Genomic DNA, 15,782 nt, shown 5'->3' on the forward strand with positions numbered 1-15,782 from the left:
GGACTCGGGCAAGGTCAGGACAAACATGTTTCCCAGTGAGCCGACAGACTGCCGCACACATACAGAATTAGCTGAAGGTGTGACCTCAGTCCGTTTCCATGCGTTCCATCTCACCCGCGACGCTCCGTCCAGGTGCCCGGAAGGGTCTTTTAAGATCTGGCTGAGGGTTTGGGTTTGTGTTTGATAATCTGCTCCCTGAGAGACAGTCCTTCATCTATCAAACCCTGTGCACTTCCTCCAGGATAGACAAACAAGACAGAGAGTGAGCGAGAGCACCAGCCAATCAGCTGACTCCGCTCAGTGTAGTCCAGCCGAACGCATGTCCATCTGCTTTCTTTCCTTTTATTTCCTTTCTCTTGTGCGTGATCGTTGAGCCATTCACTCCTCGCCCTCTTCTACGTACGTGGAGGGGAACCAGCCCACCTGTGGATGAGACAGAACAGAAGGAATGAGTGATTAGAGGAGAAGGTTGTGGGGGGTATTACAGAGGATTTGCGTCACTTCATTGCCTGTATAACCTTGAGGATGCGCCTGCTGCAAGAGGAGGGGAGGAGAGTCGGCGCTGGATTGTTTAAGCAATTCTGGTGGCTGCACACAGGCCTGAGCAATAATATCTAAAGGGACAGTATGACAGAGCTGTTTTTTCTTTTGATTGGCCAAATCAAGGAGGGAGAGAGAGGAATGGCTGTGCTGTTCCTGTGACCGTCTACTATGGCTATTTTGTGATGCAACAAGTTTTGGGTGTCACATTATTGTTCTATACTCAATGACAGCAAAATGCACAAAGCAATTTCTGTTTCAAAAACCTTCTTACAGATGATTCCAAGACTACATTGGTCATTTTGCAAATTTAACAAAACTGTATCTTAGTAAGCTGGATAAACTTTATACTGGTAAACAAATCAGCATAATTTGCAACAACAATGTCGAATACTGTACATCACGGAAAGCATTGTTGACAATCACAGCTGATTAGGACAAAACGCAGATTAACAATGGAGAGATATGATTTGTTGGTTGACGTTTGATCGTGTCACACCTCGAATACAACATGAATACAAAAGGGACACAAGCAGTTCTGTCCATTTCAGGAGGAGGCAGGGGAACTGTTCAAAGCACTGATCCCAGAATCTATAACTGCCATCCATAAAACAGCCCTGAACATTTTATTCACTAAATTACAGCCTTCCTGATGAAACCATTATAAGACAGCTCAAGAGGCTTGAATTTGACAGTTCGATGCGCTTTAAGTACAAATAAGCTTCTTGGCTTAGTATGAAATAATGCCACTTAATTCAATAGTGTGGACACATTTTCTGTGCGGTTTCAGTTTTCTGACGCAAGGATTTCTGTCATCTTATATCAGAGAAGAGAAGCATGTTATGAAGAGACAGTTTAAACAGACAGTATAGTAGTTTCACATTTATGTACGGTATGAAGGTTCTCTATGACTGCACTAAACACACTTTGTATTTTAAAATTAAGATTATTATATCGTTGTATTTTACTAACTTATATTGTTACATAATAAAGCAAATTGTATTTAGCGATTAACTGTGTCATAATATCCAGTGTAAACTGGAACATACTACATGAAATACTGTATACCATAATGATAAGCACTAATGGACTGGAAGCCATAAGTTCAGTCTTCAGTGTCACATGATTCAGAAATCCTTTTAATATGCTGATTTGCTGGTCGAGAGACATTTTTTTTTATCACTGTTGAAAACAGTCGCTTAATGTTTTAAATATTTTTTTTCAGGATTTTTTGATAAATAGGATGTTCAAAAGAAGAGCATTTATTTGAAATAGAAATCTTTTGTAACATTATAAAGGTCTACTGTCACTTTTGATCAATTTAATGCACCCTTGCTGAATAAAAGTATTAATTTCTTTAAAAAAATAAATACTGACCCTGAACTTTTGACAAGTAGGTCATATTACTTAATATATAACGGTTGTTTTGTTTTATTTTACAAATTGTATTTACAAATGAAAATAATCCTTGTTTCCATGATGATAACAAACACTATTTAAAACTTTTATTGTTGCATAATGAGTTACACGTATTAATTTATGCAGTAAGCTAGTATACTTCCAAACACATCTACACACACGCACACTCACCCGCCCGTTGACTTCGCCTCTCCACCAACCATTGGCTCCAGTTTTGCTGTAGATCTTCACCACGTCGCCCTCCTGCAGAGACAGTTCCCGCGTGTCTCGGGAGCTGAAGTCATAGCGGGCTATCGCCACACCCATCACCTTGGGAGTGAACACTGTAGAGACAAAAAACAAGAGTGAACATTTAGCAGCAAACATCACAGGACCAAAAATGAAGATGAGAATCAGACAAAATTAAGCAGACAAACAGAGAGAGGATGGATGCAGCAGAGTCAGGCTGTATAGTTTCCCTGAGGACTCTTGTAATCACCGCACTCCTTCATGTGTTTGCCTGCCTTAGCACATCCACTCTAAATAAATGATTCTTGCGAATCTGGGACGGGTCCAATCACAGCTGAAGTGGCTGTTTTGATTATGTCTTGAGATGTGTCAACAGCATAATCCACTGGGTTAATTACATTTCAGGCGACTTTTCCCTCAAAAATACATCATGTTCCTTCTACCAGCTCACTGTCTATTAGACATTTTGTTGGACTGTTTCGCATTTCTCTCTAAATGCGGTGGGCCGAGGGAAATACGTGGTGTCGGATTCAAATGAGCCTTTGTTTTTATCGGACTTCAGAGGTTCCGAAGACTTTGTGAACGGCAGCCAGAGAAGCTAGGCCCTCCGCCAGACGTGTGTTGATGAGATCCGCCTCGGTGCCAGGGTGCTTTCTCTTCAGCTGTTTTAAAGTGAGCAAGACTTGTACAGACAGAGAACTGGCTGCCAGTTAGCTGCCGCCATGCTCAAAGCGAGAAGTTTGTAAAGGAGGGAGAGAGAGATGTCACAAAGTTAGGCCAACTCCTTCCTTTTCATCACAGCTCCCTTGACAAAAACCACCCGTAATGGCGGATCTAATAAGCTAACTACCTGAAATGAGATAATGATGAGTCATAGTGTCTCCCAGTCTGACAAAGGACATATGGTGCATGCATTAAAGGAGATGATAGTGGCTATGGAATGCTCTATAAACAGACACGCACAATGAGATGGGAGGCGGGGTTAAACGCAGGGCATGGCAGTCTCAGATCTCCAACGACCTTGACAAAATGACACCAATGGATAAGAAAACATGTACCTGTACCTGACCAGAATGGGGCGGTAGAGGGGGGGACAAAGCTGTAGCCGGCGGGCGTTAGAAAAGACAGGCCGCAGAGCAACGGGGCTGAGGTGTGGCAGAGGCATGGGCGCGGTGGGGCGAGGCGTGTGAGGTAGGGGTGCGGCGAGGGTAAAGAGAAGAAAAGCAAAAGAAAAAGCATGTTTAATTGAAACGTAACATTTGCAAGCAAACAGAGCAGATTGTAAATATTTGGCCTTGTTCTAAGTGCTTCAAACCGGTTTTACACGATGGAATATTTCTATTGACGTCCCAATACACTGAGAACTATCTATGAGGTCTGGGTTTACTAGTAAAACTCCAGGAGGGTCTGTGGCGGTGAAGCGAGTTCCCCTCGCCATCTGACCGGCTCGGGCCAGAGCGCCTCGGACCCCCAGTGCGTCAGTAACACAATATGTTTCCTCTCCCACTCTTATGTGGAAGGCGGCCAAAGCCATACGGCACTAAGCGTTAGATAGATAGATAGATAGATAGATAGATAGATAGATAGATAGATAGATAGATAGACAGATAGACAGATAGACAGATAGACAGATAGACAGATAGACAGATAGACAGATAGACAGATAGACAGACAGACAGACAGACAGACAGACAGACAGACAGACAGACAGACAGACAGACAGACAGACAGACAGATAGATAGATAGATAGACAGACTCTGACTGGGTTCAGAAGCATTTAATGTCTTTCTTAAACATCTGTTCAGAGTTTTGAAGGGACAACCCAAGCTGAGGCTAACCAAGCTCATGAATTTATGCAGGAGCACATGCTGTCTCTCCAAAAGGCCTTGTCTCAGACCACCATCCAACCTGTGATGTCCGAGCTGCTGATGGGCACTTGAGATTCCACCCACGTCACTCCAGAAAAGCCGGGCCATTCGCCTACCATTCTGCAAAGTCTGCGAGGCTCAAACCTTCAGCGCGTCGTTACCCATAATGTGAATATTCAGGGTTATGGATTTGCCGTCCAACTCGTATGGCTCGCTTAACATTCGATGGAATATATGTGGAAACGCAACATAGCTGACAGCATCTACAGAGCTTTCTGGATATAAATAGAAATGAGGATGGAAAGGACAACTATCAAGCAATTTGTTCTGTCTTCACCTGTGAATTAAAGTCAAGAATATTTTGGTGTCCAACACGAATAATAGAGGTAACCCTGTACAACTGTTTCCTTTCTGCAATGCTGATTTTTTCCGGTTGAAACTCTCTTGCTGTTTGCTCCTACGCAGGGTCAAGTTACCATTTATAGTAGATGCCCCCGTTGCTATTTACGTCCTGTTTACATGAAAGACTTGTGCGTCTCTGGTAGCCATCTAAAAAACAATCGCATATGATTTGCATTTATTGGCACATCAACAGGCGCTGAGATGAAAAAAAGAAAAAAAGAAAAAAAGAAGCTGTGCTGCATGGGAATAGAGCTTGGGGATGAGAAGAGAAAAACAGCAGCAATGCATGCTGGGAGATCCATTCTTCGGTCAGAGTCGCTTTCGAATCACTTTCGTCCTCTTTGTTAAAGCAGTGAAGCGTTTGAGTGACGTCCCCAAGCTTCTCAATCTGTCAACATTTCCCAATTGCGGCAAACCCTCACTGTGACATATGGAGCTACAATAAAATCTCATCTAAGTGTTGATTGCAATGCGCCATAAACTCTCAGATCAGGCTGTAAGCACAGCTCAGTAACAGCCCCTGTTTGACATTTTTAAATCGCTCCTCTCCCACAGCTGGAAAACAACACAGATGTCTTAGGAGCTTTTGCAACCACAAAGCCATGAACAGACAGAAGATCTCTAAAAATTCTTTGGCCAGAAACAAGCAAATGCTCACGTGAATGCTGCAAGTATGTGAGTCTAGTTTTTAACTGAAAATTTAGTCCTGCATGAACATACACATTTCATATGTGCTATATATATATATATATGTTTATTTATAATTAAAATAATTAAATTGAAATATTTAATATAAATAAATGATTATACATACACAACTATTTAAATGTTTGGGATCAGTAAGAATTTTTAAAGACTCATGCTCACCAAGGCTTTATTTACGTATTTGATCAAAAATACAATACAAAAACATTATTACAAAATTATTTTTTATTTTTTATTTATTTAACCGTTTACTATTTTAATGCATTTTAAAATGTCATTTAGTCCTAAGATGGCAATGCTAATTTTTTTGATCAATTCTTTGATGAATAGAAAGTTCAACCAAACAGCAATTTGAAATATAATTTCTTTGTAAGTTTCTTTTTAAGTCTTTACTGTCACTTACCTAAAATTTTGAGGGGGAAATCTTACTGGCCCAAAAAATTTGAATTGTATATATACAAATAAATATAGTAAATTATTCAAATAGTCTTAAAAATATGCCATATATAAGGCATAGAAACAAGGTTGAGAAACACATTATAGAGTCCCTTGTGCCACTGATAATAGAACCTGTATTTGCATTCTGATATTTCCAAACGTGATGAGAAATTGAGCTTCAATAGTTAGAAGCATTTGCGTTATACTAGTTCATGCTTCAAGCTTTATAATCTTACATACCGTAGTATAAAAATGTACCTTCTGGTTATGACAAACACTAAGAGAAATGTATCCTTAAACATCGAGACACCTGGGAACACGCAAGAAGATTTGGTCTCAAACACTGCTGCCATAGCAGCCACCCTGGTGACCATAGCTTCTGGCCATCACAACAATTGCGTTCATGTTTTGAACTATTAAAGAATGAATCATTGTTTATACTCAAACTAATATTAAGTGAGGCTTTTGTGCTAAATAGAACAAGCGTACGTTTTGTTATTTGTGAGTTGTGTTTGCGTGAATCTGGAACTAGCGTGTTTGTGCACAGGACGTACTGTTGGCTCCGTTCTCCGGCTCTCGGTAGGCGAACTGCAGTGTGGTATCAAGTGTCCTGAATCCTTCCCGCAGAGAGTGATGTTTGTAATACTCAATCAGCTCCTGCATTAAACACACACATACGCTCAACGTGATGTCAGTTCGCATAAAAGGGTAAATATCTACAGCCATTAAAAGGGAAAATAAAATAATAAATATATGAATGGATTCAATATGACTCCAGCATTCACAATCCAATAATGTTATTTAACTGGCATTTGCGAGATCGAATCTAAAAGTGCTTTAAAAAAGAAAAAGCTTACAAAAGACATTTGATTTTTCTACAGAATAGAGACATTAAGCAGCATGATTTCCTAATGCCCTTTAGAAGGCAAACAGATGACAAAACAAAAGGGATTTTATAAATGATACAAAGAGATTTCAAATTTAATAAGCTGGTATAATGCAAACATTTATCTTTATTGCACCGATTCCACCGACCTTAAAAACATATGAGCATAACATTTACTTTTCACTCTATATGATAAAGACATTTTAATAATACTCTTTGCTGAAAACTAGTACAAAACATTATCACTTACCAAAATGCTTCTGAACTTCCTGTTTTCTGCAATGTAGAAGAGTCCCTCCTTTGTTAAGATCTTGATGTGTTTCACGTCGTTGTTGTACCTGTGGGCCATGAATAAATGATGAGAGTAATTTTCTGGTGATCATTGCGATCGATGCTGCCTATCCCCTATGGGAAGCTGCCATAGTAATGCATGGGGCAAAGAGCTTTTCATGCAGGGAGAAGGGGTCGATAGCGAGGGGTGGGGCGTCTCCATTAGTCCTTGGATTAAAAGTTACGAGCTCACATTTTTTAGAGCAAAAGTGCACAGGACTGTCTGCAAAAAAGAAACTGATCAAATGGGGCAGCTTTTGTCTTTCGGCCTTGCACTCAAACACACACACACACACACACACACACACACACACACACACACACACACACACACACACACACACACACACACACACACACACACACACACACAATAGAGTTGTCCAATCGTTGTTGGAGTGTGAATAAAAAAAAACAAGGCACATGACATGCAGTCAAAAAAAAAATGTTGTGGCCATGAATTAAGAATTTGTTTCCACAATCTATTAATTAGTTTTCCTCGTTTTAGTTAATCGTGGCCACATTGAAGTAATTAGTTCACTCAATTTTGTTAAATCGTGGCCACGAATTAAGAATTCGTTCCCATGATTTATTAATTTTTTCCCTCGTTTTAGTAAATTGTGGCCACATTGAACTAGTCAAGTCAAGTCAAGTCATCCTCATTTATATAGCGCTTTTAACAATGTAGATTGTTTCAAAGCAGCTAACTAATTTTTGGTTTTTTTCCCCGGGCTCTGTAGTATGGAAACTTTTTTTTTGCATCATATGAAGTCGCAATCGTGTGTTATACAGTCAGAATTGCAAGAAATAAACTGGTGAGAAATAAAGTCAGAATTTCAAGATAAAGTTTATATCTTGCAATTCTGATTTTATTTCTCGCAATTCTGAAATGTAAACTCGCAATTGTGAAGAAAAAAAGGCAGAATTGTGAGATAAAATGTTGAAGAGATCTTTTAAAAAACAAGCTTCCATACTGTAGTGGGTGGAATATTGCAGTTATGAAACTTTTTCTTAGCTAGTTTTTACTCATTATTAATTTTTGTTTGAAATACATTTTTACAGTAAAATAACTAAGTGTGCTGTTGTAACTCACTTGATGCTGATGGCGTACTCGTTAAACTCTCGGCTTCTGTGACGGACCAGGTACGTGCTGCTCCTCCGGTTGAGCAGTGCAGCCTCAGCCTGCACCCTCTCAATTGAGCCTGCAAACCTAAACCAAAGGTCAGAGGTCAGAGGTCAGAGGTGAAGGGCTTCTGGGCAACTCACAATATTAAAAAGTTAACAAGGCAATAGTGCTGACCTATGGTTGCAAAAAAGTCACATGAATTAACAATGGTATTTACTGTTTTTCAGTAAATATAATGGGAGAGTAATGAAAAATAGAATTACGAAAATTACAGGAAATTAAATGAAAAAAATAAATAATGGTAATATAAAATGATATGTAATATAAATAATGATAAATAGAAGAAAAAATATTAAAGTTCAAAAATTAAATGGTTATATTCTGGTACAAACTTATTTTCTGGTAGTGAGAATAAAGATCGTACCAAGGCTGGGAAGAGTAGTCAATAGGTTTGGGTACCTAAAAAAGATAAAGAGATTAAAAAGGAGTTGAGAAAGAAAAAAGTAGAGCACACGTGCGCTTTTGTTCTTGAAATTCCACCCAACCTGATTTTCATACAGTATTTTTAACTTCCAGCTCAAGTCTGGGACAATACAGCTCATATTAGCGCTAAAACCTGCCCCACTTACTGTATCTTTTTACAACCACAATTGCTTTCTAAATGCACTCATAAAGATAACCTGACATATTTTTCTTCACATGATTTAATATGACTTGTTCATAATTATGACTGTAAATCATATTGCTGATAATAGTGTTATCGCATCCTGTCCACATGCCTGCTATTCACATGACAAACCAGCATTACAAACAATCACCTACAATGCACCTGTCATTCTAAAACAATACTGAAGAAGTGCTTACATATGCACACAAGGGCAAGCCTACCTTGCCTTGATCACATTTGTTTTTGTTTGGCTGAGAATAAAGAATGTTTTAGCATTATAATATAATCTGGTATTTGTACTCACACATGGGCAAGGCTTCACTGCGTCGCTTGGAAAGAAGCCAACATCCTTAGTTGCCAGGACTTTACCCTGAAACCATGGCAAGATAATTACATTATGTTCAGCTGGGCAACTCCTCCTCAATTATTCAGTAACAATTAGTACTTAACACGAGTCACGACACGCTACAAATTTACAGCAGAGTTCATCAGAGCTGAAAAAGTATTGGGAGAATAGAGGAAGAGTACCAGGAGAATGAGCAAACTGTATAATACATCCAGCAGTGTTGAAAACTGTTTTCGCTGCTTAACCTTTTTGTGGAAACAATGATATAATTCAATCATTTGTGGTAAGATTTTTATTAATTTTTTTAAAGAGAGAAGTTGATACTTTTATACAAAGATGCAGTAAATTGACCAAAAGTGACAGTGTTGCATCCCCCTAAATTCCATTGTAAATGGACACCTCCATTTACAATGTTACAAAAGATTTCAATTTAATAAATGCTTTGCTAAATTTAATAAATTCTTTTCATAGACTGGAGTAATGATGTTTTGATTTATATAGGATCTTAACTTAAACTAAATGAAAATGAGAAATGTTGCTTAGCCAACTAAATGAAATATTTTATTTTATTTCAGTTAATGTTTTTCTTATTTCAACTTTTTTATGGTTTAAGTTTTAGTTTAGTTTAGTTTTTTCTAATTGACAGATAATTTATATACAGACACTTCAAGAATGACCTCAATATACCGATACAGCTGTCGATGATATAACAACAACTGATGGTTCTTCTGCCGGTAACGCTCGGAACTTTGCCTTCCTCCTCCTCCTCCTCCTCCTCCTCAGACAGTCTTACAGGGAGATGTAGAAAGTGCATTTCTGTCTCATCTACCTCTTCCTTGAGCAAATTTGATTTGTAAGTGGATCCTTAAGCACACCCCCTCTCCTCCCCAATGCATTTAGCGCATTGACATTTTATCAGCACTCTCATGATGCCGCCCCACTATTGGTTGTTGCTCAGATAAGGGCCTAATAATGATTAAACTCATAACCCTGTTAGATCAAACAGATGGCAACCAAAGGCCCAAATGGAATTACAGTGAATGATTGCGTTTGTCTAGGCACCAGAGCGGCAATAATTGTCTCCGGGTTACCACAGCTACGAGGACTCTGATCGTCCTTTGCTCCGTCCGGAGCTGCCGCGGGATGCTGGATATTACGAGGTCTCAGGTGACACGGGCGGTGTAATTTTGCATGAGCTCAAATTGAATAAATCAAACAACTTCCGGGTGCACGGGACAGCTGGGCGTTCGGAGCCTGCAGCGGATGGCGGTCTTAGAATGAGGCAGAACGAGATTAACATGTTAAAACAGAGCTGTGGAGAAGCGTCCTGGACAGCTGGACCCGTCTGACGGAGAGGGATGTAGGGGCATTCGAGTGTGTGCCAGGCTCTGCCAATTCTTTGGCTCTCTAGACAATCATTGGCTGGTTTCCTCACTGCCTTGGCACATAAATAACCAGAGCAAGAAGAGTGGGCATCAAGATGAACTGCGTGTTCTTTTGTGTCCCATCCCAGAAGATCATTTTACTGCTCAAAAGTTGCTCTTTCATAGTTTAATAAACATAAAAACTCAATTGCTTCATTTAAGTATCAACTTTTTCTTAGGTGTGCCTCCTTAAGACTATTACAAATTACACAAATGAGAGAAAAATTACAATTAATGTGGGTACTTTTTGGTCTTTATAGAATTTGATAACAAATTCTCAAATCTCTGACTTTTAATATCTGGACTTTGGCATTTTGGCAAATCTGAGCACAGTGTGTGACCAAGTACAACATGTTCCTGGATCAAAATCTTTGCTGATCCTGGAACAACATTCCAATCAACCAATCAGATTTGAGGGACAAGTTTACAGTTTATGTCAGGTTTAGGCTTACAACCAGGGTTAAATGCTTCTACATCAGTGTTGTTCACCTATTATTTCAATCTGATTTTAGGGATAAGTTATGGGTAGGGGTAGGTGTAGGGGTAAGGACAGGGTTAGGACTAAATTTTCAGACAGGAATGTTGTTCCAGGGTCAACAAAATATGTTGATCCAGGAACATGTCTTACTTGGCAAAATCACGGTGACCGGATCACTTACTGGGTCTGTTTCTCATGAGAAAAATTAGCATGAGACTTGGACCCCACCCCAAATGGCGCACTTTCAGTCTTGCAATGATTACCATGTGCCCTTAAAGGCAGTAGCGTGTCACATTTGTTATTTTAGGCTTCACACTTTTTGGTCTACGCAGCATTATGTCATCAATGTGTGGACTTATGGGGCGACATTTAGCTGGCTATAAAAAACGTTTACATTTTTTTTTACTAAAACAAAAATAAAAGGAAAACTGAAAATATTAAGGGGAAAAGTTAATGCCAAAGAACTGACATAAACTATAAGCTAAATGCATATTTCTTGTAAAAGTTTAAAAGCACAATAGAGGAAAAGGTTAATAGGAAAGTGATTAGCATTGCACTCCAAGAAAGAGTTAATCATTAATCTAAATCTATTTGTGTGATTTTCTTTTGTGTGGCTCATGCCAAAGAACTGCATGTGCAGAAACACCTCCTATACAATTAAAACGTGACAAATTAAACCTTTCGTCAAGCGCGTGTCTGCTCTCTGGGCGTTGTGCTGGTGTGTGGTGTTTTTGTACGGCTATGAAACCTAACCCACAACAGCTTTCTTGTGTTGAAAAAAGGGTTGGATTAGTTAGCATTTCACAGTCAGTCACACTTAGCAAAGCATAACAACACAGTCGCTCGGCCTTTGCCACAAACACGAGAGGCCATCAATTAGCAGCTAAACACATGCTAGCGCTGTTCCTGCAGGGCTGCATGACTTAAAAGTTTATGATGAGCGAGTAAAACTGTCTCACCTTCCACCAAGGGCAGCGAATGTTCGCCTCCATCACCTCAACTACGTCACCAACGTTGATTTTAAGCGGTGGGCCGTACGGGGGGCTCGGAACACAATAATAATTACGGATGACCTGCATCTTAGGTAGATCTGGGGGGTAAAAAAACAGAAACATTTTTAAAATAATGCATTTGTGTGTTCATCTATATTGCCAACGAGCATGCTGAACTTTGACAGAGTGTCATTACTGCATACTTTGACATTCCAGCACATAAAGAACAGGTTTATTTACGTGACGTGGTGATCATAAATCACAACAGGTGACAGAAAAATTAAGTCAATCCATCATAAAAATGTCAGTGAGCTCATGTTTTGTCTCGAGCGTTCGTGCTATCATGCATGCAGTGCATTCATGCAGACAGTCTCGCAGCATCCTGCATTTAAAACTGTAGCTGGTCATGTTTGTGCTATTCCTTGATCACTCTAGTGTGTCGGATACAAAATAAAACTGAAATAAAAAACATTTGAGTATTAATATTTCTAAAGTAAAACTGAAATAAATATAAATGAAAGTGTAATATAAATTTAAAAAAACTAATAAAAATGACAAAAGAACTGAAAATAAAAGCTAATTCAAAATGTTAATAAAATGTCTCTCCACAAACTAGCATTTAAAACCATAGCTGGCCTTTTTTCTTGCTATTCTTTGATTTTTTTGTAAATTGAATACCAAAGCAAAAATGTTAATAAACAGTGCTATCATTGGATGCAATTCATTCTTAGGGCCGTGAAACACCATCGGCCAACGTCAGGCCATCGCCTGTCAGGCCAGTTTTTGCGGTGTGTTCCACATGTCGGCTGTTGTCAGGCATTCAGCATGTTGAATCGCCCGCTTGCACTTTGGTGAGAGAGATCGCTCTGATTGGCTGTTCAGTTTAGTGAACGAGTCCAATAACAGCGAAGTGATGAAAACGAGCAAAGAACTCAAGACGGCACAGTCAGAATGCTGATCTAATTTTACGCCATCTTAACTTTGCATTCCGATATGCAAATATTTTCATAACAACATAAGCCGCCTCGAATGAAGAAAGTAATCAGCATTATTAATATTCAAAATGGTAAGCAAGCTGCTTTGTTTACAGTTTGTACATATGCAGTCCTAGTTTCGGTTTCTCTTTTTGAATGACAAAAATAGACTATTGATACCTGCTGATACAGACAGTTATACTTGCACACAAGTAGGTGCCTAACGCATGTGCTAGTTTGCAGTCAGCTGTGGTCTTTGCTGTGTGTTCAAGCGCAGCTTTTTGGCCGCGAGGTGACAACACAATTGGCTTTCGTCACCGCTTGTTCTTTGTCGTCAGCTTGGTGTGTCACAGCCTTTAGCAAATTCCCCCCAGAGTGTGTACGAAGACAAGTTGACCACAAACATCACCTGTTCAGTCTGGCTATTACCCTAATTAGTATTAAAACACAGTTTCATTCGTTCAAGTAATTGCACGCACAGGTCTCGCGTGTGCCGTGGGGAGAACTGTGCCGAGAGGACAGTCGTTCAGACGCTCCAGTGAGCTATGAATGAGTGTGTTTGTGTGCACAGGGCTGGTTTGCTGAAGGGTCAATAGTGATGGTCTCAGCTGGTTGCTGCAGCTCTATATATTCTGCCGTTCTGATGATGAGAGGCGAGTGTAGACTCTCTTAATGCAACCAGCTGTGGCTGAAGCCTTCCAGCCCAGCAGATCACCCAAGGTCCTGAGCCTCCAAGCGCGGCGGGCTGTCTTTGAAGACGCTTTAAAGAACAGCGTGAGCTTGTGCTTCTCTGTAGGGAAGCGTCTTGCTGGCATGCTAAGCTAAGAACCTTTGTGCACAAGGGCAGAGAGTCAGCACCAATAAACACTAAAATGCATTTTTGCATCAAAACAGCTCACAAAAAGGTCGCCTGAATGTGCCAAAAGAAAACAAAACTGCAAGTTTAAGTGTTTACAATACAAAAGAGCTTCTCAAAGCTTCTCAAAAACCAGCACTTTTTCGAAATATCGTTTATGCACAAAGATATGAAACGACTGCACATGAAATAACAAATTCAGCCAAAGTGAACAAGCATTGTTTTTTAGAAAGGCTGTTTCTGATGATGAAAAATCCAGCAGCGCTGAACAGGCAGGAAGGAACTACTTTAATTCAAACAGAGAGATTCCCATGACAGCAAATACTACACAGAGAGCTTTTCTCACCATAACTTTAATGAATCTACCGACCCCAATATTGTGTGGGATCAGTAGGCCTCTCACGGCTCCATGCAGACAGGGTGACTTTAAAGAGATATAATGAACTCAGGAGAGGGTGTATCGTGTTTGTGGGGGTGAGAAACAACAACTTGCAATTTAGCTTGATTCACCCGTTTATTTCAAATATGCATGAAGCTATTAAAAATAAGGGCGAGGGAGGTGCGTTGCTCCATCAGCATGCAGACCTGCAGTCTCTCCCCTGATATCTGAACCTGTATCCCAGGTGGACATTTATCACCTCTTAAGTATTGATCAAACTATCAATAGCGCTGTGAAAACATAATTAAAGATAATGTGGCCCTCTTTACGACAGACTATTGGGTAGAACGACTGCTGCTGAACAGTAGCGATGTGAGATCGAACATGTTGTTGATGTGGTGAAAGTCATCTATCTCAGTGATTCGCAAGACCGTTTTGAGTGGGTCGTTGAAAGATGTGAATGAAAGATGTTGCAAAGACTTGGGTCTTCTATTAGACAAAACATGTTTTTCCATTCCAAATCTTGTTTTTCTTTGGTTTTTGTATGTACTGTATACATTTTCTATGTACTGTATGTGTGCTAGATGGACGGGTTTAACCGATATGGTCGCGTCTTTTGCAGTGTTACACATCTACCTACCTTAATTAAAATGAGGTATTTTAAAATAAAATGTGAAAGTAATGTACATTTATAAAAAACTTCATAACCCCCATAATTTGCATCCTGGTTGAAAGGGTCACTTGGGGTCATATTTCGGTCAAAAGGTGTTTCTGTAAAAACGTTACAACGCCCATTATCAAGTGTCAGTTAAATTAGATTATAATGGTCTAAACCAATCACCAGACCATGATACAGTATATTTGAGAGCGGTTATTAGTTCATGAAAGAGTGAGGAGGTTACTCAAAACATTCATATGAATAAAACAAAATATTCTTTAAAATATATGGCATGAATACTCTTCTGTGCAGGCCTAAACTACCTATGCGAACATAGTTTAGACTGAGGGTCAGGGAAGCTCACACTTCTGAACTGAAGAAGCTCTCCACAGCTTAAGATGCCTACATAATACAATTAAACAGAGTGAACATTTACTGGGTTAATTATTGGGCCTATCTATGCTAGTAAATGGAGTAACAGTGGTTAAATGTCTTCGCACATTGTGTTTCCTGCTTATATCTGATTTGCATCTGACACTAAACCCTAGTTATGTGTATGAGCTTGCCTTTACAACAAACGACAACACTACGGCTCAGTGACTACAAAAAATATGCAATCAGGATCAGATTGAAGAAGTAAGTATTAATGTACAAGACTATGCATGTTTTGCAAGCATGATCGCTTATGAAACCCCAAAGCCATAGCAATGACGAACTTACAAATTTCAATGCAAGACATGCCAAACTGTGACTTAAAGGAACTGTTCACCTAAAATTCAATTATTATATGCATTAACATTTAAGGGGATAGCTCACCCAAAAATTAAAATGCTGTCATCATTTCTTTTATCAACACAAAAGAAGAAATTTTGAAGAATATTGGTAACCAGACAGTTGACGGTAGTATTGAGAGAGAAACTCAAACAGGTTTGGAACAACATGAAAGTGAGTAAATGATGACAGAATTTAAATTTTTGGGTGAAATATCACTTTAACATGTCATTCCAAACTAATTTTTTTAGTAGATCACAAAAGGAGAGTTTTGAAGAATCATGGTGTCCATAG

The 15,782-nt window shown here is 39.3% G+C and overlaps 1 protein-coding gene across 2 annotated transcripts in view; it reads right to left on the reverse strand.

Moving 5' to 3' along the window:
- Positions 1-340: 340 nt before the first annotated feature.
- vav3a (vav 3 guanine nucleotide exchange factor a) overlaps positions 341-15,782 on the reverse strand; it is a 73,315-nt gene continuing 57,873 nt past the window's right edge. Inside the window, exons 20-28 of one of the 2 annotated variants that reach the window (XM_077245055.1) lie at positions 11,818-11,948; positions 8,915-8,980; positions 8,368-8,402; positions 7,911-8,027; positions 6,738-6,825; positions 6,156-6,258; positions 3,252-3,332; positions 2,131-2,282; positions 341-423 (exon numbers count right to left, since the gene is read on the reverse strand). In XM_077245055.1, coding sequence (XP_077101170.1) covers positions 379-423; positions 2,131-2,282; positions 3,252-3,332; positions 6,156-6,258; positions 6,738-6,825; positions 7,911-8,027; positions 8,368-8,402; positions 8,915-8,980; positions 11,818-11,948 — 818 coding nt within the window. In that variant the 3' untranslated portion in view covers positions 341-378. The remainder of the gene's footprint in view (positions 424-2,130; positions 2,283-3,251; positions 3,333-6,155; positions 6,259-6,737; positions 6,826-7,910; positions 8,028-8,367; positions 8,403-8,914; positions 8,981-11,817; positions 11,949-15,782) is intronic. The other variant, XM_077245054.1, reaches the window with a different exon arrangement.

Source organism: Siphateles boraxobius, unplaced genomic scaffold (genome assembly GCF_051911475.1).
Source record: "Siphateles boraxobius isolate OS27281-9 unplaced genomic scaffold, OSU_SipBor_1 26, whole genome shotgun sequence".
NCBI lineage: Eukaryota > Metazoa > Chordata > Actinopteri > Cypriniformes > Leuciscidae > Siphateles > Siphateles boraxobius.